General features: G+C 42.7%; 1 protein-coding gene across 2 annotated transcripts in view; it reads left to right on the top strand.

The window, feature by feature from the left end:
• LOC126279047 (EP300-interacting inhibitor of differentiation 3) overlaps window positions 1-21557 on the top strand; it is a 104285-nt gene extending 82728 nt beyond the window's left edge. For both annotated transcript variants that reach the window (XM_049979455.1, XM_049979456.1), the window contains exon 7: window positions 16298-21557. In XM_049979455.1, coding sequence (XP_049835412.1) covers window positions 16298-16354 — 57 coding nt within the window. In that variant the 3' untranslated portion in view covers window positions 16355-21557. The remainder of the gene's footprint in view (window positions 1-16297) is intronic.
• The last annotated feature ends 1858 nt before the right edge of the window (window positions 21558-23415 follow it).

Raw genomic sequence — 23415 nt, 5'->3', positions numbered from 1 at the left:
GTAGGATGCTGATACTTGTGTTGTTAACATGGTGTTTTGTTGCCCTTGTTGTTAACATGGTGTTATGTTTCATGCACGTTGGTGGCTATTGTTGATGTGTGCTATTTTTTGTGTTTTTTAGTGCTGCTGTGAGTTCTTTGAATCTAACCTCAAATGATCTGCATGTCTGGCCTATGTAGAAGCAGACACAGTTCAAACATTTAATTTTGCACACAGCTGTGTATTGAAGTGGGTTTTGTGTGCTGCTGATGTAACTTCTGTCCAATCTTGTCTGTGGTAAAGGATATGCTTATGCCTTTTCATTTGAAGACATTGCAATCTTATATGAATGTTACAAGAAAGTGGATTGTATAGATGATGTAACATTCTTTTTGTTTTTTGTCTTGTGATTGCTTTGCCATTATTGAGTGTTTTAGGGTGTCTACTGTGGAGCTGTTACAACCATTTGCAATAGCTGTTTGTTTTATTATTTCAGTTTCTTGTTCACATAGTGGTAATTGGATAGCTCTTATTGATCATATACTGGAATGCTGCCATTTTGTGGGCTGTGGAGTGACAAGAGGAGCTGTGGATTGTAATATATGTTGTGGTGTCATCTGTTTGGCATTCAACTGTGAATTTAATGTTTTCATGGGAGTTGTCGAATAACTGTTTCAACTCACTGGTGTAATCTTTAGTGTCTTTGATTAAAATGATGGTATCATCTACATATCTGTAGTAGTAGATGATATTTTTGAGAAGGTGGTGACTGTAATTCAGGGTTTTGTACCTATTGTTAATTAAGCTTTTCATGTAATGATGTTGTCTGTGTTAAAAAAAAAGGGGGGGGGGGGCTTACTTCATCGTTGCACCTTGTATAATAAATACCAACAATGCTTAGCATGTTGTGCAGAATGAGAAATTGCTTACTCTTGAAGAGGAACCCCTGCTCGGAAATACATAGTTAGGCCCCTGTGGCATGTTGGAGTTTAAAAACAGTGATGATGCCAGGTAACCTAGAGTTGTAGCGCCCTGGCAGTGCAGGGAATATAGTGCTGCTGCCTGAGCTGAAGACTCAACAAGCATGCCAAGGAGTGTGTGCATGTGGAGTGTAGAGCATGGTAAAAACTGTAACCATGGCAGGCAGCTGTTGTGGGTGTGGGGTACGCCCACAGGGAGAGCACCATGGCAAATAATCCACAACAGATATGATAAAACTTTTTCAATCTGATGGCTACAAGACCCCATTAGTTTCACTGGAGAGAGAATATATTGTTAGAGTGCATTTAACAAATGGAGGAAAAATTTACAATGTAAAATCAGTTCAGCAAAATTTAAATCTGCTCCACTTGGGAACCCCAGTGACATTTGGTGCACCATCACTCCTCAGAAGTTTCTCAAAATGACTCAGGGTGCAATTTTATGTTGTAACCTCACATTGCAGACTAACGCTAAATCACAATAAGATTCAGTTTTTACAGTTTCTTACACGCAATTTAACAAAACCTGACATTTTAATTTCACAGAATGGGCATATGATTAGCGAAACTGAACAGTTCAAATTTCAAGCTGTTCAGCTATACAGTAAGCTGCCATGGAAAGCCTATGTTCAGGATCTTCTTCAAAGACTTAATGCTGCCATTTTCATCATTTGAACGGTGTCTGAAGCGAGTGATCGTTCAGTACAAAAATTAGTCTACTTTGCTTATTTACATTCGCTTATGTCATATGGTGTTATATTTTGCGGTAACTCTTCCCATTCTAAAAGGATATTTTGGGCTCAGAAACGGGCGGTTCAGGCAATAGGTGGTGTAAGTTCATGAACCTATTGTCGACCCTTGTTTACGAATCAGGGTATTTCGACATTGGCCTCTCAATATACTGTCATTTTTTTTTTTTTAACAATACTAGCTTATTCCCAAGAATAAGTCCCTTTCACTCAGTTAATGCTTGGCAGAAATCAAACCTGCATTTGGATCTGACTTCCTTAACTCTGGTGCAGAAAGGTGTGCAGTATACTGCTGCATCCATTTTCAATAAGCTAGCACTTGAATTCAAGAATCTTAGCAGTGATCCATGCTCTTTCAAGTCGAAACGGAAGAGTTTCCTCGTGAGTCACTCCTTCTATTCTGTTGAGGAGGTCCTTGAAAAATTAAGCTGATTCTTGTTGTATTGTTGATTGTGTTTACTTAAACTTATGGACTGACTTTTTTTCGGGTTCATAAGCATTTATTTTTATCTATTATTACTTGTATGTTCTAACTTCACATGATGACACATTCCATGACCTTGGAGATTTGCTCCCCAATTTGGTCCTACTGAGCTTGACGTGTAAATAATTAATAAATAACTGTGTGCAACATCGGGGTCTCCAGTTTGTCCTTTGTGCGTAATGGGACCAAAGACATCAGAATAGACACTCATCATCATCTTCTTCTTCTTCTTCTTCTTCTTCTTCTTCTTCTTCATAATCATTTAAGACTGATTATGCCTTTCAGCGTTCAGTCTGGAGCATAGCTCCCTTATAAAATTCCTCCATGATCCCCTATTCAGTGCTAACATTGGTGCCTCTTCTGATGTTAAACCTATTACTTCAAAATCATTCTTAACCGAATCCAGGTACCTTCTCCTTGGTCTGCCCAGACTCCTCCTACCCTCTACTGCTGAACCCATGAGTCTCTTGGGTAACCTTGCTTCTCCCATGCGTGTAACATGACTCCACCATCTAAGCCTGTTCATCCTGGCTGCTACATCTATAGAGTTCATTCCCAGTTTTTCTTTGATTTCCTCATTGTGGACACCCTCCTGCCATTGTTCCCATCTACTAGTACCTGCAATCATCCTAGCTACTTTCATATCCGTAACCTCAACCTTATTGATAAGGTACCCTGAATCCATCCAGCTTTCGCTCCCATACAAGAAAGTTGGTCGAAAGATTGAACGGTGCACAGATAACTTAGTCTCGGTACTGACTTCCTTCTTGTAGAAGAGAGTAGATCGTAGCTGAGCACTCACTGCATTAGCTTTGCTACACCTCCCTTCCAGTTCTTTCACTATGTAGCCATCCTGTGAGAATATGCATCCTAAGTACTTGAAACTGTCCACCTGTTCTAACTTTGTTCCTCTTATTTGGCACTCAATCCGTTTATATCTCTTTCCCACTGACATTACTTTCGTTTTCAAGATGCTAATCTTCATACCATAGTCCTTACATTTCTGATCTAGCTCTGAAATATTACTTTGCAAACTTTCAATCGAATCTGCCATCACAACTAAGTCAACCGCTTATGCAAGACTGCTTATTTTGTGTTCACACATCTTAATCTCGCCCAGCCAGTCTGTTGTTTTCAACATATCATCCAGTGGAGACAGGTTGCAGCCTTGTCTTACACCTGAAACTACTCTGAACCATGAACTCAATCTACCGTCAACTCTAACTGCTGCCTGACTATCCATGTAAAGACCTTTAATTGCTTGCAAAAGTTTGCCTCCTATTCCATAATCTCGTAGAACAGACAATAACTTATTCCTAGGAACCCGGTCATATGCCTTTTCTAGATCTATAAATCATAGATACAGTTCCCTGTTCCACTCATAACACTTCTCCATTATTTGCCGTAAACTAAAGATCTGGTCGTGACAACCTCTAAGAGGCCTAAACCCACACTGATTTTCATCCAGTTGGTCCTCAACTACTACTCGCACTTTCCTTTCAACAATACCTGAGAAGATTTTACCCACAACACTGATTAAAGAGATACCTCTGTAGTTGTTACAATGTTTTCTGTTTCCATGTTTAAAGATTGGTTTGATTACTGATTTTGTCCAGTCTGATGGAACCTGTCCCGACTCCCAGGCCATTTCAATTATCCTGTGTAGCCATTTAAGACCTGACGTTCCACTGTATTTGATGAGTTCCGACTTAATTTCATCCACCCCAGCTGCTTTATTGCACTGCAATCTATTGACCATTTTCTCCACTTCCTCAAATGTGATCCTATTTCCATCACCATTCCTATCCCATTCTACCTTGAAATCTGAAACATTGCTGATCATATTTTCACCTACATTGAGCAACTCTTCAAAATATTCCCTCCATCTGCTCAAGGCATCCACAGGTTTCACTAGCAGTTTTCCTGACCTGTCCAAAATACTTGTCATTTCCTTCTTACCTCCCTTTCGAAGACTGCTAATTACACTCCAGAATGATTTTCCAGCAGCTTGACCCATAGTCTCCAACCTGTTTCAAAAGTCTTCCCAAGATTTCTTCTTTGATGCTGCAATTATTTGTTTGGCTTTGTTTCTTTCTTCAACATAACTTTCTCTGTCTACCTGAGTTCTAATATGTAGCCATTTTTTATACGCCTTCTTTTTCCTTTTACAGGCTGCCTTGACTGTGTCATTCCACCAAGCTGTTTGCTTCATCCTACTTTTACACACTACTGTTCCAAGACATTCTTTAGCAACTTCTAGTACTTTGTCCCTGTACCTTGTCCATTTCTTTTCCAATGACTGTAATTGACTACATTCAACTAACTGGTACCTTTCTGAGATTGCTGTTATGTACTTGTGCCTGATTTCCTTATCCTGAAGTTTCTCCACTCTTATCCTCCTACATATGGACCTGACCACCTGCACTTTTGGCCTCACAATCCCAATTTCACTGGAGATTAAATAATGATAAGTGTCATCAAAGAATCCCCTGAATACACGTGTGTCCCTCACAGCCACACATCAGTCGTTCGTTTACATACCTTACTGCAACTACGCTGGATTCCATTTCTTTCCTGATGTAAAGCCCTAAACCCTATTGTGCTATTCCTGCTTTGACTCCTGACAGGTAGACCTTGTATTCTCCCACTTCCTCTTCTTTCTCACCCCCTTACCCAAATGCCACTAACAGCTTATACGTCCAGCTCCATCTTACTTGCAGCCTCTGCCAGCTCTACCTTCTTCCCAGGGTAGCCCTCATTGATATTAATAGCTCCCCATCTCATTACCATTTGTTTGCCGAGTCGTATCTTAGGAGTCCCTGGTTTGTCAGTTAGAGGTGGGACTCCATCACCTCCAAAGGTCCGAGGCATTTTGCTCTGATTGTTGCCAGCATCATATTTAAAATATCGGGGAAGCAGGTTGCTAGCCTTACTTGCCCCGAGTTCCATTGAGTTTTACCCTTAACGGTTGAGGGACTAACCGGTAGATTTGGTAGTCTTCGCCGTATGAGCACAAAGGTGACCACGACTCAGAATATGTCTGAGATGCCCAGCCTTATTCCAAAGTAACTGGTACCCGACTGTCGGGACCACTTACTTGGCCACTCATACGTTGCCCGTGGTTCATGAACTAGGACATGACTACAGGAACCCACACCATGAACCACAGAATAGACATTTGCCTTTTTATTTTGGTTTTTGAAGGGACGTATTAAATGATTATGTAAAAGTAATGGTTTACTGCTGCAATTTGAAAATATACGTTCTACCAACCATGCAGTGTTTTAAATTTTAACCAGTGCTATCTTGCCTGATAATTCAGCTGATTGGGTGCCTCTTGAGAGCCACGTGTAAGATGTGCTTATCTGCTACCACCCACCTGAACTCTCTTGCATATTTTCAGTGTTTGCAAACATGATGTGGTACAGTTACTACTATATCTTGCACTTCCTGCCTCTTCCCAGTCAGTGCCATTGACATTAACATTAATGACTATAATGAGTTACACTAGTTCATTCACTATATGTTCTCATGAGGTGAGCAAATAAAAGCAGAACTTTTGTGCATGACAACCCAAGAAGGTTACGGAAGGATTAGTTCTATCTTTTCAATGTGGACAGCCTTTGTCCGTCGTTCCTGTGGGATTGTGTTGTAAAGCCATTTTTAGAAACTTCGTTTTTTTTTCGTTCATTCTAGATGTTCCTTCCAGTTTTGTGTGTGTTTTTCTATTGTCATTTACTGCAAAAATATTGACAACTTGTCTTGTTGACATTATGAATCCTGTAACTTATTGCAGCCTCTGACTGTTTCGAAATTTTCATTTCAGCACCCTGACTGTGGCTAGACTCCTATTTTCATAACCCGTCCTTCATTGCCATACAATAGAACAAGTAGAGCTGTTAGCTCACAGTACTTCATTTTTATGATTTTTTGTGTGTATTTTTAATCTTCTGCTTACAATGTCATGTGCACCCTGAAATCTCTAATTTAACAATAAACATTCTTATCATCACTCCCGTCAGGGGGCTCAGCATTTAGTTGCTGGGTACGGGTTTGGCGACCCTGGGGTCCCTGAGCTGGGGACTGGGAAGCGCCACCAGTCCTCAATACCATAATCTCTGAGCGTGCTTTAACGACCACCGTAAGGCGTGACTGTGGGACGTTGTATGGTACAGAGCCCGGGGATCTTGGCTTAACTGCCTGGGTCACGAGGATGGTATAAACCTCTATTAAAAAAAACCTCAATCTCAAGGTGTGCTGCGCGCTGAGGAGATGCATGGCTGTTGAGGTAGAACAGTTGTTAGTGGGCGACTTCTGGGGAACCTGCCAGCCCCCGGTTGTATTAGGCTTACCCAGGCAAGTGGGACTCTGTCTGGGTGGACATTCCTTCCCCTAGCTGCCCGTGGGACCACCATGAAACGAAATACGAATAGTGTGCAAGCACGAGTCTCTAAGAAAGGAAAGTTCAACGCTTTACAGTATGAGCCCCCAATTGTTCCCTTCCCTGTCCACACCAGGGGAGGAACGGCAGTTTAAATTACCTGGTGAGACATATTCTCCTGGATTTCTGGTTTGCAGCTGAACAGATGGGGACTTATTTCTGACCACAAAGCCTCAGTTTTGTGTGGAAAATTTAGAGGACAAGTTTGGAGAAGTTGAAGGCATGTCTAAAACGAGGTCTGGAGCAGTCCTCATACAGACAGCATCCCCAGCAGTCACTGGCATTGCGTGCTTGTGACAAGCTCGGTGATGTTGCAGTCTCCATTACGCCACATAAGAGCCTCAATATGGTTCAGATCCTTATTTTTCATCGTGACCTGTTGTTGCAGTCTGACGACGAGCTCCGTGCAAATCTGTATCACCGCGGTGTCCACTTTGTAAAACGTGTCTTCAGGGAACCTAAAGATAGTAGGGTCGCCACCGTTGCCTTTATCTTGGCTTTCGAGGGAGACACCCTGCTCGAGAAGGTTAAAGTGATGATATATCGATGTGATGTTAAGCCTTACGTACCTCCTCCCGTGCGCTGCTTTAAGTGCTGCAGGTTTGGGCACATGTCATCGAGATGTGACGCCAAACCTATCTGTTGGGACTGTGGACGTGCTTCCCACCCCAACATCCCGTTTTGCTGCCCCCTGTTTGTGTCAACTGTGGACAGAAACATTCACCTTGCTCGTCAGACTGCGTGGTTTATCAAAAAGAATGGAAGATTATGGAGTATAAGACCTTGGTCAGGCTCACTTACACAGAGGCCAAACGCAAGTATGACCAACTTCACCCTCTACGCATTTCATCGACGTTTGCTGCAGCACCTTTGATGTCGCCATCCCTGGTGATGAGCCCCTAAGCTCAGCCACTTTTTGTTGGCCCTCCAGCCTGGCCATATATTCCGCCACCCAGGTAGTTGGGGGAACACCCTCTTCCGTTGCTCCCCTGTTATCAACATCGGGAGTAACAACCCCTCCTTCTTTGGGGACTTCGGTCCCCACCTCTCAACCGGAGATGTGCCCGCCTCCTCCGGCTCCCCTCGTGCAGAAGGGATCGCTTGGTCCCTCCCTTGCATGGTTACTGCCCCTCCAGATGTCAGCCAGTGGCTGAAAAAGCCACCACCTTAGGGCTGTAGGGCTTCCAGGTCTTCCTCGGTCCATGAGGCTGGGTTGGAAAAGCCCACCCAGCATGATAAAACAAAGGACAAACGGAACCCTACCAAAAAGAAGAAAAAGCAAACGGAGGACGACAGAAGGACCGAAAAGGAGTTCACCGCAGCACCTGAAGATGATGTGGAGCATCTAGCGTCCACTCAGGAGTTAGATGTTGCTCGACCCGCAGCTCCTATGGAAGTTGATCAGGCTACTTCGCAATCGGTGGCGTAACCTATTGCCCCCCCCCCCCCCCCCCTCCCGCCCCCAGGTTCTTTCATGTCTTCACAGTCAGATACCATTATCCTTCAATGGAATTGCCATGGTTTTTTCCACCATCTTCCTGAGTTGAAACAGCTTTTGTGCCGCTTCCCTGCCACTTGTCTGGGCCTACAGGAAACCTGGTTTCCTGCTTGCGGGCCCCCTCCCTCTGTGGCTCCCGAGGTTACTATCAGAACCGCGTAGAATACGACAGGGTGTCTGGCGGTGTGTTCTTGCCACTGTTCCTAGTGCCCCAGTGCCACTTCACACAGCTCTCGATGCTGTGGCTGTTCGAATTCGGCCAGGAATGGAGTTTACCATCTGTTCCCTCTACCTTCCCCCGGATAAGGTTGTCCCTCTTGCCGACCTAGCTGCCTTGTTCAACCAGCTCCCCTGCCATTCCTCCTTTTGGGGGACTTTATGCCCACCACCCTTTATGGGGTGGGGCACAGATCTTGGGTCAGGGTAGGAACGTTGAGGCTCTCTTGGCACAACCGGACATTTGCCTCCTTAATACCGGTGCTCCCACATATTTTAGCTTGACTCATGGCACATACTCGGCTGTTGACCTCTCTCTTAGTAGCTCTGGTCTTATTCCATACCTCAGTTGGAGGGTTCCCGATGACCTCTGTGGTAGCAACCACTTTCCTATCCTGGTTTCTCTTCTTCAATCCCAACCAGCTGCCACGATGGTCTCTTCGTGGAGCTGATTAGGCAGCCTACACCTCAGCTACTATGGACATTGCTCCGCTTCCTGGTGACATTGATTTGGCAGTGGACGAGGTCACTATGGCCACTGTCTATGCTGCTGAGGCAACTGTCCCCTGTTCTTCAAGTACCCTAAGGTGTAAGTCGGTCCCTTGGTGGACACCAGAGATTGCAGAAGCTATCCAGAACCACCGGAGCCCTGCAACGACACTGGTGTCATCCTTTCCTAGAGAATTTCTTGCCTTTAAACGGCTGCAGGCCCGGGCTCGGCAGTTAATCCGACGGAGCAGACAGGACTCCTGCGAACGATATGTTGCCACCATAGGTTCTCGCACCTCCCCATCTCAGGTGTGGCCGCGGGTTCGGCGCATTTTTGGCTTTCACCCTCGTGCATCTGTCCCTTGCCTTTCTCTTCGGGGTACACTTTGTATTGACCCAATCACCATCGCCAAACATGTGGCAGTGTACTTCACTCGTATTTCCCTGACAGCAGGCTACAGTGCAGAATTCCGCACCATTAAAGAGCAGGCTGAACATACACAGTAGTTGTTTCGCACACACCGCTGGGAATGATACAACGCCCCATTTAGTGAATGGGAGTTCCAGAGTGCCCTTACAGCTTCCCTTGATACCTCTCCGGGTCCAGACCAAATTCTCAACCAGTTTCTTCGCCATCTCTCAGCACACTGTTAGGGTGAATTACTCGCCCTGTTTAATCGCATCTGGATGGAGGGCGTTTTCCCAACTCGTTCGCAGGATAGCATTACCATCCTGGTGCTGAAACCTGATGCAGATCCGCTGGGGGTTGATAGCTATCACCCTATCAGCCTTACAAATGTTATGTGCAAACTCTGGAATGGATGGTGAGTTGGCGGCTCATGTGGATCATCGAAGGTCGAGGCCTCCTAGCCCAGCAACAGGGGGCTTCGGTCAGGGCCGCTCAGCGATCGACAATTTAGTCATGCTAGAGTTGACTATTCATACAGCTTTTACTCAGCGAGAACATGTAGTTGCTGTTTTCTTTGATTTTCGGAAGGCATAGGATACCACCTGGCACCATCATATCCTTGCTACACTGCACAAATGGGGCTTATGGGGTCCAGTTCAGGTTTTTCTACGGAATTTTCTCTCCAATCACTCCTTTCGGCTTAGAGTTGGCACTTATTTTAGCTCTGCTCATATTCAGGAGAACAGTATCCCGCAGGGCTCAGTTCTCAGTGTTCCCCACTTTTTGGCGGTGATTAATGGTCTTGCGGCTGCGGTGGGCTCATCGGTCTGTTCCTCTCCATATACCGATGACTTCTGTCATTATTACAGTTCCCCAAGCATCAGTGTCTCTGAACAGCGGCTGCAAGGAGCTATCTGTAAGGCACATATTTGGGCATCCAACCATGGTTTTCAGTTCTCAGCCTCTAAGGCCCGAGTGATGCATTTCTCTCGTCGTCGAACAGTCCACCTCCATCCAGAGCTTTACCTTCCCAATGATCTCGTTCGTATTGAGGAGACGCATCACTTCCTTGGCATGCTGTTTGATGCTCAGCTCACTTGGACACCTCATCTTCGTGAGCTTAAACAATGGTGCTGCCTCAGCCACACCGTTTGGGGGGCTGCACGAACAACCCTCCTACAGCTCTATAGGGCCCTAGTCCATTCCCATCTCGATTACAGGAGCGTGGTGTACGACTCAGCAGCGCCTTCAGCATTGTAGATCCTCGACCCAATTCTCCATTGTGGCATCAGACTGGCGACAGGTGCCTTCCGCACAAGTCCGTTGACTAGCCTTCTTGCAGAAGCCGGAATCCCTCCCCTAAGATTCCACCGACAACAGTAGCTTGCATCATACATCGCCCGCGTCCATGCCTCGCCCGACCACCCAAACCGCAGGTTCCTTTTTCCATCTTATGCACTCCCCTCCCCACAACGACGCCCTAGCACGGGTCTCCCGGTCGCGGTCCGTGTTCGTTCCCTTCTCTCGTCACTAGAGTCCTTTCCCCTTCCTCCATCCTTCCGGCACTCTTCTTTTACCCCTCCTTGGTCCCTCTCTCGCTTGCGGCTTTGCTTGGATTTGTCCTGCGACTCCAAGTCCTTTGTTCCACCTGCCAGTCTTCAACAATTCCTGGCTCTTGTTGCCTCGTTTAGTGATACAGATGTAGTCTACACCGATGGTTCTGCGGTCGATGGACACACTGGGTTTTCTTTCATCCACGACGGCTACGTTGAGCAGCATTCCCTGCCTTGTGGGAGCAGTGCTTTCACTGCGGAGCTGGTTGCTCTTTATTGTGCACTTCATCACCTTTCCTCCTGCCCTGGGGAGTCATTTGTCATATGCAGCGACTCCCTGAGTGGATTGCAAGCACTCGACTAGTACGTTTCTCAGGACCCTTGGGTGCACAGTATTCAAGATGCTGTTTTTGCTCTCGCTGAGTGTGGTTGTTCAGCGACGTTTGTGTGGACCCTGGGCCAATTTGGCATTCCAGGAAACGAACATGTCAATCGGTTGGTCAAGCAGGCCACCACTTCGCCACCCCTGGAGCCTGGTCTCATGGAAAGAGACATCCGGTCGGCACTACATCACAAGGTCCGCAATGTCTGGAGCTCTGAATCGTATGTCTTGTACACACCAAATAAGCTCCGCATGGTCAAGGCGTCGATGGCCGTATGGGACTCATCCTTGATGGGCACGCATAGGGACTCAGTTGTTCTCTGCTGTCTCCGAATTGGACATACGCAGTTGACCCACAGCTATCTCCTTAGTCGTGAGAACCCGCCTAAGTTTTGCTGTGATGCAGGGCTGACAGTGGTCCACCTTCTGATGGACTGCCCCCTTTTAGCCCTCTTGCAGCAGTCCATTAATTTACCAGCTGCACTTCCTTTAATTCTCGGTTACGATGCCTCTGTAGCTAACTCAGTTTTATATTAAAAACAAAGATTCCAAGACTTACCAAGCGGGAAAGTGCCGGTAGATACGCACAATAAATAAAACGCACAATAAATAAAACGCACAAAAACACACAGAATTTCGAGCTTTCGCAACAGGCGGCTGCTTCGTCAGGAAAGAGGGAAGGGAAAGGAAAGATGAAAGGATGTGGGTTTTAAGGGAGAGGGTAAGGAGTCATTCCAATCCTGGGAGCGGAAAGACTTACCTTAGGGGGAAAAAAGGATAGATACGCACGCACGCGCGCGCGCACGCACGCACGCGCGCGCGCACGCACACGCACACACACACACACACACACACACACACACACACACACACACACACACACACACACACACATACATACATACACAGACACAAGCAGACATATTTAAAGGCAAAGAGTATGGGAAGAGATGTAAGTCGAGGCGGAAGTGTGGAGGCAAAGATGATGTTGAATGACAGGTGAGGTATGAGTGGCGGCAACTTGAAATTAGCGGAGATTGAGGCCTGGTGGATAAAGAGAAGAGAGGATGTATTAAAGGGCAAGTTCCCATCTCCGGAGTTAGGATAGGTTGGTGTTGGTGGGAAGTATCCAGATAACTCGGACAGTGTAACACTGTGCCAAGATGTGCTGGCCGTGCACCAAGGCATGTTTAGCCACAGGGTGATCCTCATTACCAACAAACACTGTCTGCCTGTGTCCATTCATGCGAATGGACAGTTTGTTGGTGGTCATTCCCACATAGAAAGCGTCACAGTGTAGGCAGGTCAGTTGGTAAATCACGTGGGTGCTTTCACACGTGGCTCTCCCTTTGATCGTGTACACCTTCCGGGTTACAGGACTGGAGTAGGTGGTGGTGGGAGGGTGCATAGGACAGGTTTTACACCGGGGGCGGTTGCAAGGGTAGGAGCCAGAGGGTAGGGAAGGTGCTTTGGGGATTTCTTAGGGATGAACCAAGAGGTTACGAAGGTTAGGTGGACGGCGGAAAGACGCTCTTGGTGGAGTGGGGAGGATTTCATGAAGGATGGATCTCATTTCGGGGCAGGATTTTAGGAAGTCATATCCCTGCTGGAGAGCCACATTCAGAGTCTGATCCAGTCCTGGGAAGTATCCTGTCACAAGTGGGGCACTTTTGGGGTTCTTCTGTGAGAGGTTCTGGGTTTGAGGAGATGAGGAAGTGGCTCTGGTTATCTGCTTCTGTACCAGGTCGGGAGGGTAGTTGCGGGATGCGAAAGCTGTTTTCAGGTTGTTGGTGTAATGGTCCAGGGATTCAGGACTGGAGCAGATTCGTTTGCCACGGAGGCCTAGGCTGTAGGGAAGGGACAGTTTGATATGGAATGGGTGGCAGCTGTGATAAAGAGGTACTGTTGCTTGTTGGTGGGTTTGATGTGGACGGATGTGTGAAGCTGGCCATTGGACAGATGGAGGTCAACGTTAAGGAAAGTGGCATGGGATTTGGAGTAGGACCAAGTGAATCTGATGGAACCAAAGGAGTTGAGGTTGGAGAGGAAATTCTGGAGTTGTTCTCCACTTTGAGTCTAGATCATGAAGATGTCATCAATAAATCTCTACCAAACTTTGGGTAGGCAGGCTTGGGTAACCAAGAAGGCTTCCTCTAAGCGACCCATAAATAGGTTGGCATATGTGGGGGCCATCCTGGTACCCATGGCTGTTCCCTTTAATTGTTGGTATGTCTGGCCTTCAGAAGTGAAGAAGTTGTGGGTCAGGATGAAGCTGGCTAAGGTGACAAGGAAAGAGGTTTTAGGTAGGGTGGCAGGTGATCGGCGTGAAAGGAAGTGCTACATTGCAGCGAGGCCCTGGACGTGCGGGATATTTGTGTATAGGGAAGTGGCATCAATGGTTACAAGGATGGTTTCTGGGGGTAACAGACTGGGTACGGATTCCAGGCGTTCGAGAAAGTGGTTGGTGTCTTTGATGAAGGATGGGAGACTGCATGTAATGGGTTGAAGGTGTTGATCTACGTAGGCAGAGATACATTACTCGCTCTAGTGTGGGCGCGCTTGCACGATTTCTCAGGCTACACCCACTCCAGCGACTTTTAATTGTGTCGTGGATACCAAAATAGTGTCTTTTATGGTAACAAGTTGTGTTGGTACCTCTATCAATGCTTTTCAGCTGGAGGTTCTTTGTTTGTAGTTGATTGGTTGATCTTTACCTGATCCATCAACCACTGTATTGTGTTTTACTCTAGTCAACTATTCGCTCTGCTCCTTTTAAGTGTCCTCTGTTTTGTGTTACTGCTTGTTCATTTTAGCTCTGTACCCTTTGGTGTTCCCTCCCTCTGGGTGCAGAGGTTACACTTTAACTGTATAGGCCTTTTAGAAGTATGTCTGTTTGGATCTGGGGACTGATAACCTCGATGCTTAGCCCCCCCCCCCCTCTCAAACCCTAAAACCTCCCTTTAGTTTACTATTTCTGTCCAAATAATTATTGCAGATTCCTCTTGATTGTCACTTTCATTTGCCACTATTCACATGCATCTTTTTCTCTGCCATCTCTTTGTTGCAATGTTCTTTTTTAATGTCACAATCTTCAACTTCTTTTACCTTTCCTGTCATAATAGTACTATCTATTAATGAGTGTGAAATGAAATTAATATAGCACATTGAGGTGGGGTTGTTACTTTATTGTGAAAGGAACTTGATGTACATGTAGACAAGGCTTGAGAAATCCCCTTTGTTAATTACTTCTCCTACTCCTCAACCTCATACTCTTGCAGCTGCTGCTATCAGTGTCATGTCTTAACTCTGCTTACTTTGTAATGGTTGTGGAAGATTTTGAATTACTGTTAGAATATTAAGGTATTTCTCATTGACCCTAAACCATGTCTGCTGATAGTTGCTTTAGTGTGATGTATTGTTTTAAGCATAATTATAATTTTTACTAAGTCATTTATATGTGTATCTCTATGAAAAAACACGATAGTGTGTTGCGGTCATGAATCACAGTACTCTTATTTTCATAAGGGTGCAGTTCAAATTTCAATTTGCCCTATCAAGATTCAGGTTTTCCATAATTTCAACAAATTGCTAATTCCCCCCCCCCCCCCCCCCCCCCTCTCCTCTCTCTCTCTCTCTCTCTCTCTCTCTCTCTCTCTCTCTCTCTCTCTCTCTCTCTCTCCCCCATAAATTAAAAGAACACTATTATACACTGGAGTACTAAAGAAACTGGTACAGGCAAGCATATTCAAATACAGAGATTTGTAAACGAGCAGAATACAGTGTTGCGGGCAGCAATGCCTATATAAGACAGCAAGTGTCTGGCACAATTATTAGATTGGTTACTGCAGCTACAATTGCAGGTTATCAAGATTTAAGTGAGTTTGAACATGGTGTTACAGTTAGCGCATGAGTCATGGCACAGGACCTCCGAGGTAATGATGAAGTGGGGATTTTTCAGTATGACCATTTCATAAGTGTACCGAGAATATTAGGAATCCAGTAAAATATCAAATCTCCAACATCACTGTGACCACAAAAAATTCTGCAAGAACAGGACCAACAACAACTGAAGAGCATCGTTCAATTGTGACAGAAGGGCAACTCTTCTGCAAATTGCCACAGATCTCAGCATGTGAACCATTCAATGAATCATTGGTATGGGCTTTCAGAACTGGAGGCCCACTCGTGTACCCTTGATGACTGCAGAACACAAAGCTTTACGCCTTGCCTGAGCCCACCAACACCGTCATTGGACTGTTGATGATTGGAAGCATGTTGCCTGGTCAGACAAGATTCGTTTCAAATTGTATCGAGTGGATAGATGTGAAGACAACCTCATGAATCTGTGGGCCCTGCATGTCAGCAGGGAACTGCACAAGCTGGTGTGGGGTGTGTGCAGTGAGTGATATGGGACCCCTGATATGTCTAGATATGACTCTGACAGGTGACACATACATAAGCATTGTGTCAGATAGCCTGCATCCATTCATGTCCATTGTGCATTCCGATGGACTTGGGTAATTCAAACAGGACTTTTTTCACACATCCAGAATTGCTACAGAGTGGCTACAGGAAAACTCTTCTGAGTTGAACACTTCCGCTGGTCACCAAACTTCCCAGACATGAACATTATTGAGCATATCTGGGACGCATTGCAGCAAAGAGCTTCACCCCCTTTGTACTCTTACGGATTTGTGTACAGTCCTGCAGGATTCCTGGTGTCACTTCAGTAGAGCCCATGCCACGTCGTGTTGCAGCACTTCTGCATGCTCACAGGGGCCCCTACACAATATTAGGCAAGTGTACCAGTTTCTTTCGCTTTTCAGTGCATTACTTGGAAACTAAGTAAGTCACACCTATGTACTTATTTTTCATGACCAAACTCTGAAAACGGCAAAAGTCTCAACTAATACATGAGTGTAAGTGTGTCAACTACTGAAGATGGATAAATTGTCAGAAGCTGCCATGCTAAGCACAAGAAACATTATGTTAAAAAAAATTAGTAGCAGAAATAGTTTATTCTCAGACAGAAATAACTTTGTTCCTTGCTAATATTAATCTTTGTTAATTAATTTTGATCAGTTGATGTAAATAATAATTTCTTTTTTTTCTTTCAGTACTTAATAAAAGAATTTGATATACAGCAGCCACTGTTCAGACCAAGAACTGGATGATAATATTCATAGGGGCAAGTCATATTTTGAAGATCAATTTGTACCCAACTTAAACATTTCATTGCTCAATGGAGATTTGAAAAATGATACATGTCATTGACATTAAAGTCAAAGGAGCAGTCTCATAATTTGTAACCTGAGACGGGTGAAATAGATCACTCAGTTTCTTTTTAGTACCTGATGTCTGTGTTGTATGTGTTGCATATTTTAACAAATAGGTGTGAAATTGTGAACAACTGAAGAATAAATTAAGTATTCAATGTAAAAGTTAGATGTAAAGAAAAATCACTTTTGTCAGTTGTTTTCTTTTACGAACGTTTTAAAACCATCTTCAGACGTTAGCTGAAATAGTACACAGTTGTTACAGTGATGATCAGATCAAATCAGCTAATAAAGACTTAAGTTTATGCAGAGATTTGGCTTAAGATGACTAAATATATGTAAATAGTTGGCTACATATGATTGATAAAGCTTTGATGTGTACCTGATAAGTACAGTACATCTCTTTTATTTGTCCTACAACAATAAAATTGCAGAAAATTTTACAGTGGGAGGGAGAAGATCTTGTTTGATAGAAATAAAAATGTTACATGGCATTGAAAATCTGAAGCTTGACTGTCATCATGCATAATAAATGTTTTTATTTGCAGCTGGTTCATATGTGGTGACATTGCAAGGGTAGTAATGTGGGAGGCTGTATAAGAAATTTTACTTCTGTGGAATTGGTTTTGGGCTACTTTTCCAATTACCGTTAGCATGTGTGTGACCTTTAGCGATAGAATTGAATTAACCAACATACGGAAAATCTCCAAAACAGAAAAATGAATATTTTTTTCAAACCATTTCGTCAGTGTTCCTTTCCTGAACCAACTAATGAACACACACACACACACACACACACACACACACACACACACACACACACGCACACGCACCTATAAGACTGTTCCACAGTAAATTACCTCATTTGACCAGGTCACAAATCAGTAAAAGTCTGGTGCCGTACCTGTATTGTGATACGCCTATAAGATTTTATTTTCAGATCTATTTTAACTAGAGATGATACACATATACATTGTACTTTTAGTACACCATTATAGAATGACAGGTTAGATATGGCTGAATGCAGTGATCAGCCAGCTCGTTGACTATATGTAATTGAGTTAATAGACCATGAAATTGTTGACTTCAGTCCTGCTGGCTTTTACATAAAGATACTCTCAGGAATGTACTGTATTTACCTGACTAACATAACACACACCCCTTCGCCCCCCCCCCCCTTCCCCTTTATTATTTTACTTTATTTTTAAAAGAAAGAGAGGCTTTGTTAGAATTTTTTATATTTTATGTATTCTGACTGATCAAAATTTCAAACTGTTTTATGGGTAAGCTGTCAGCCTAAAAAATTTTACATTATAGCTATTGTAAACTAAGTCCATTTATTGTCAACATTTTGGTAATATATGGAGAAATAAATGATACAAACAAATTTTTCTCTTCCATCCATATTTACTTGCAACCTAAGCCAGTAGTATGTTATACCACTGTTTTAATAATAATAATAATAATAATAATAATAATGAGTCCTTTCAGGCTGGCCGTGTGTGGCCGAGCAGTTCTGGGTGCTTCAGTCTGGAACTGCAAGACCGCTACGGTCACAGGTTCGAATCCTGCCTCGGGCATGGATGTGTGTGATGTCCTTAGGTTAGTTGGGTTTAAGTAGTTCTAAGTTCTAGGGGACTCATGATCTCAGAAATTAAGTCCCATAGTGCCCAGAGCCATTTTGAATCCTTTCATTATATATTCATTAGAGATGAATTAGGACCTTATACAAGCCACTCATTGTAAATCTGTCACAAGTGAGTATTAAAAGGTCAATTCATTACAGTATCCATTACTTGAAGTCGTGAGGTCATATCGCCAAGAATTATTATCAGATGTAGGTTGTTCTTTGATACCAGATCCTTAACTTCCTGGGTGAAGTGTCCCCTGAAGGAATCAAGTTCAAACATTTCCTTCTGTTATGCAAAGAGCCTGGTAATTTTTGTTCAAAGTAACCTTCACCAATTTAGCATCGGGCCATTTGTCGTCCATCCCTCTCCTTGACATCTAAAGAGAAGTCATGCAGGCAGTTTCTCTTCTCACATATGGAGCAGCTTCCTTCAGTCTGCTAGTGTACTCAGCATTACTGTTATTCTGTCCTTTTCATTGTCAGAACTTATAGGAAGACTACGAATTCCCTTCTCGTCAAGAGGTGATGTATATCAAAATAAAAGTGTCTGATCAGCTTAGTCCAAATAGAATAGCAAATAGTGGTGCTATTTTCTTAAATTGATTATGTGATAGTGATAAAAAAAAAAGTAGATTTTTGTCAGATACTGTGGGAGGTCATCGTGCTAGCATTGTTTTGTGTTGTAATGTAGGCTCTGCCATCATCATCATAATCATAATCACCACCACTCACCAGTCAGTAGATGTTTTGAATTCTGCAATGCATTCAATTGGAACAATTCTCTCTGTCTCGTGCAATTTGTCAGCTAATTCGTCAAATATTGAGGAAGCCTTCATTGCATTTCTTTTACATGTACTGCTGCATTTCGCGAAACCCTCCCTGCATTGGACCTCGGAGAGTTTGGGATTAAGAATTGGTGTTCCTCAATTTATTTGCAATATGATGCCATCTCGGAATGTACTCTTCTGTGACAACAGATTTTCTTCCTGCTGCAATGTTGTTTGTAGCATCTGTTTTGTGCATCATCATTAACTTAAAATTAGTGTTGTATTGTCTGTGTGAACCAATTGTGAACAGTGATTTCATGTATCCATGTTTCTCATCAGTCACTGCTTTTGTTTGTACCCATTATCGATTGCAATAATTTACGGTTTATGCAGTTCTGATAGTATGAGCAAGCTGAACGACAACACATTATTTTCTTGATTCTCACAGCTGAATTGGCTGAAATTGTTCTGCTTTGTATTAACAGTACACTTCGAAACTTCTTGCCAACCTTGCAAATAAACAGCACTGTGGGGCAGCAGCAGCTTAAGCACTGTTGATGAACCTCACTTTTCGTATGTTGTGCCACTTTTCAAGTGTGCTGAGTAAACGTATTTTTGGTAGTGTTAATTTGGCTCATGTGGAAATATTTACTATTGAGTATTCACCCATTTATAAAGTGGGTTCAACTCCAACTACAATTGAATTCAGGAAAACTGCAGTTATAGTGTGATAAAATGGCCATAAATACCACGTTATGCAGGATACATGCCTGTAATTTGCTACGTAATGTGACTCGTGCACGCCACTCTCCTCTCAATAGTCATTGTAGTGCTTGGCCAAGCAGGTGCCATTACTCCCCCTCCTGCCCTGCAGAATTCTTCAGATTAAATCTGCATGGCCTCAGTTGCCAAAGACTCATATGCAAATGCCAGACCACCCTGATGTTCAACTCTTCCACAAAGTAAAAATGTTGAACTCTGCAACTACTATTCAATTTGCGAATGTGTAAGACTTCTCTGTATTTTTCAGATTACTAATTCGAGGAAAACCTCATCTTATAGTCAAGTAAATAAGATAATATATTGCAGGAAACTGTATTTGCACAACTGAATTGACTTGCAGAGATACAGTACATAGCATGCTTTGGATCAAGATCTTCTTTTCAACATATTTTGCAGTGTTATATATTTATTTTCTAATGAAAGATTGCCTTAGTTTCCATTTTTGTAAGAGCAATCTGGAAGGACCACTTATTATCAGCGTGAAGAAAATTACCATCTAAGCCATTGCAGTATTTATTTTTCAGTAGTGTTTATAATATAATGTAGGTTTAGTGTAGTAATGAATAATCTGTTATCCAGATGGTGATTTGTAGCAGCATTATTGTAGCTAAACTCTTTTTTTCCCACAAGAAATGTAAAAATATATACAGGGTGATTCTAAATTAGATGCCTAAAACTAACATTAAATATTGAAGGAGATTTACTTACTTGAAATAATTTTTTCTCTGTTGTGAAACTGACAGGACATAAATCTTTCTATAAATGTTCCACGTGGCTTCCTCTCATCATACAACAGGTACCCTGTATGTCCCTCTCACAGCTTCCACAGTGTGGCCTGTTACGCACGAGAGACCTTGACCTATCTTATGACGTGCCACAAAACCTGAATCCACCAACTGTTCACGCCACACGCTTTCAAAGTCCTTGCATGAGATAGAGCTTTGCGATACCTCTATTCTGAAGCATCATGTGTTTTGTCATACCACTATACTTAACAAGTTTCACACCCTTATATGTCTCCAGTGTTACTTCACAATCACTATTTATGCATAACAAGGGAGTAGATCAATATCAGGAAGTGTAGGATTGAAGCTTTAGAGATTTGAAGAGCTCTGGAGAATAATCAGTCATTGGTTTAGAAATTATTTACTGGTTTCTTAATATAACTAATTTAGAATAACCCTGTATAATGATAAAAAAAAGTAAAGTAAGTTTCAACACAGAGTGTTTTACTGGTCATAATGTTGTTGGAGGGGAGTGTCATTGCCACCCTCCAAACTTTCTATTGACTTACCCACCGCGTTGCAGGGGTTCCACAGTTAACATGGACTCCAAAACCTGATGCAATAAGGCATTTTTCAGTTTAACAAGCATTTGCCATAGATGGAAGAAGCCATAAATTATACCTACAAATCAGGGGATAAAACCTGAGACATTTGATTTCTAGTCCACTGCTTAACCAGTGAGACAAAGCCACATATTTCTTTATTAGCTGAGTCTTTTATTGGGTTGAAATACAATGAACTGAAACATTGCACAGATGTTGATGAAAAACTTAACCATTATCAATACAGCATTCAAATTATTTGCATTAAGCAAAAATTTTAAAAAAAAGGTGCCAGTTTTAGTACTCCTTTTGTATCCACAATTGTACCTGTAATTTTTTAAAGCAGCATAAACTGATTAATTCCTTGCAGAACATTTTCTCTGTGATATGTCTTCATGTTCTTTGAAACGTTTTTAAATAGGATTGCCACATATATTAGGGTGAAACAACAATCTTGTCTGTAACACAAGGAAATGTACATGTGATATTTATGTTGATCATATGAAAGACTTGTTCACATTTGTTGTAGATGAAAGTGATTTGTCAAAATTTTTTGTTAACTGTATACATAATAAAATGGAGAAGTGAAGTACAACATGCTCATTTTCTTTACCTTGAGACAAGGGGATTGGGTATGTGATGGAGGAGGACGCGGAATATTTAAAATTAAAAAAATAATAATAAAAAAAATTATTCTCTGTTGTATTCTCATATGTAGTGTCAAATCAGTTTTCTTGCTAAATTGGTTTTAAAAAAATTCTTCCAGCTGTTTTATTCAATCACATAAAATCAGTAGCAGGAAAATTTTGTCTGGTTTTTTCGTTATCAGTTGCTATTCGAAGATCATGTTTTTTAAACCCATTATTTTGCTATACAAAAATCTAATAAAGATTTTCCTAAAGTGAATCATATTACTCAACAGTATCAGCATCTGAAATTACCAATGTCTGAAGAAAACTGGAATTTTTTTTTTAATTTCCTGATTCTATGGTGCCAGAATTAGCAGTGTTACATCTTGATGTGGTTCCTGAAGAGGGGCAGCAGCCTTTTCAGTAGTTGCAGGGGCAACAGGCTGGATGATTGACTGATCTGGCCCTGTAACACTAACCAAAACAGCCTTGCTGTTGTGGTACTTCGAATGGCTGAAAGCATGGGGAAACTACAGCCGTAAATTTTCCCAAGGGCGTGCAGCTTTACTTATGATTAAATGATGATTGTGTCCTCTTGGGTAAATATTCCGGAGGTAAAATAGTCCCCCATTCGGATCTCCGGGCGGGACTACTCAAGAGAACGTCGTTATCAGAAGAAAGAAAACTGGCATTCTACGGATCGGAGCGTGGCATGTCAGATCCCATAATCGGGCAGGTAGGTAAGAAAATTTAAAAAGGGAAATGGATAGGTTAAAGTTAGATATAGTGGGAATTAGTGAAGTTCGGTGGCAGGAGGAACAAAACTTGTGGTCAGGTGAATATAGGGTTATAAATACAAAATCAAATAGGGGTAATGCAGGATTAGGTTTAATAATAAATAAAAAATTAGGAATGTGGGTAAGCTACTACAAACAGCATAGTGAACGCATTATTGTGGCCAAGATAGATGCGAAGCCCACGCCTACTACAGTAGTACAAGTTTATATGCCAACTAGCTCTACAGATGAAGAAATTGACGAAATGTATGATGAGATAAAAGAAATTATTCAGGTAGTGAAGGGAGACGAAAATTTAATAGTCATGGGTGACTGGAATTCGAGAATAGGAAAAGGAAGAGGAGGAAATGTAGTAGGTGAATATGGATTGGGGCTAAGAAATGAAAGAGGAAGCCGTCTGGTAGAATTTTGCACAGAGCATAACTTAATCATAGCTAACAATTGGTTCAAAAATCATGAAAGAAGGTTGTGTACATGGAGGAACCCTGGAGATACTAGAAGGTTTCAGATAGATTATATAATGGTAAGACAGAGATTTAGGAACCAGGTTTTAAATTGTAAGACGTTTCCAGGGGACTCTGAGCACAATCTATAGATTAAAACTGAAGAAACTGCAAAAAGGTGGGAATTTAAGGAGATGGGACCATGGATAAACTGAAAGAACCAGAGGTTGTACAGGGTTTCAGGAGAAGCATAAGGGAACAATTGACAGGAGTGTGGGAAAGATATACAGTAGAAGAAGAATGGGTAACCTGAGGGATGAAATAATGAAGGCAGCAGAGGATCAAGTAGGTAAAAAGACCAGGGCTAGTAGAAATCCTTGGGTAACAGAAGAGATGCTGAATTTAATTGATGAAAGGAAAAAATACAAAAATGCAGTAAATGAAGCAGGCAAAAAGGAATACAAATGTTTCAAAAATGAGATCAACAGGAAGTGCAAAATTGGCTAAGCAGGGATGGCTAGAGGACAAATGTAAGGATGTACAGGCTTATCTCACGAGGGGTAAGATAGATACTGCCTACAGG

This window comes from Schistocerca gregaria, chromosome 6, assembly GCF_023897955.1.
Source record: "Schistocerca gregaria isolate iqSchGreg1 chromosome 6, iqSchGreg1.2, whole genome shotgun sequence".
NCBI classification, from domain to species: Eukaryota; Metazoa; Arthropoda; class Insecta; order Orthoptera; family Acrididae; genus Schistocerca; species Schistocerca gregaria.
This window is presented reverse-complemented; position numbering and strand designations above follow the sequence as displayed.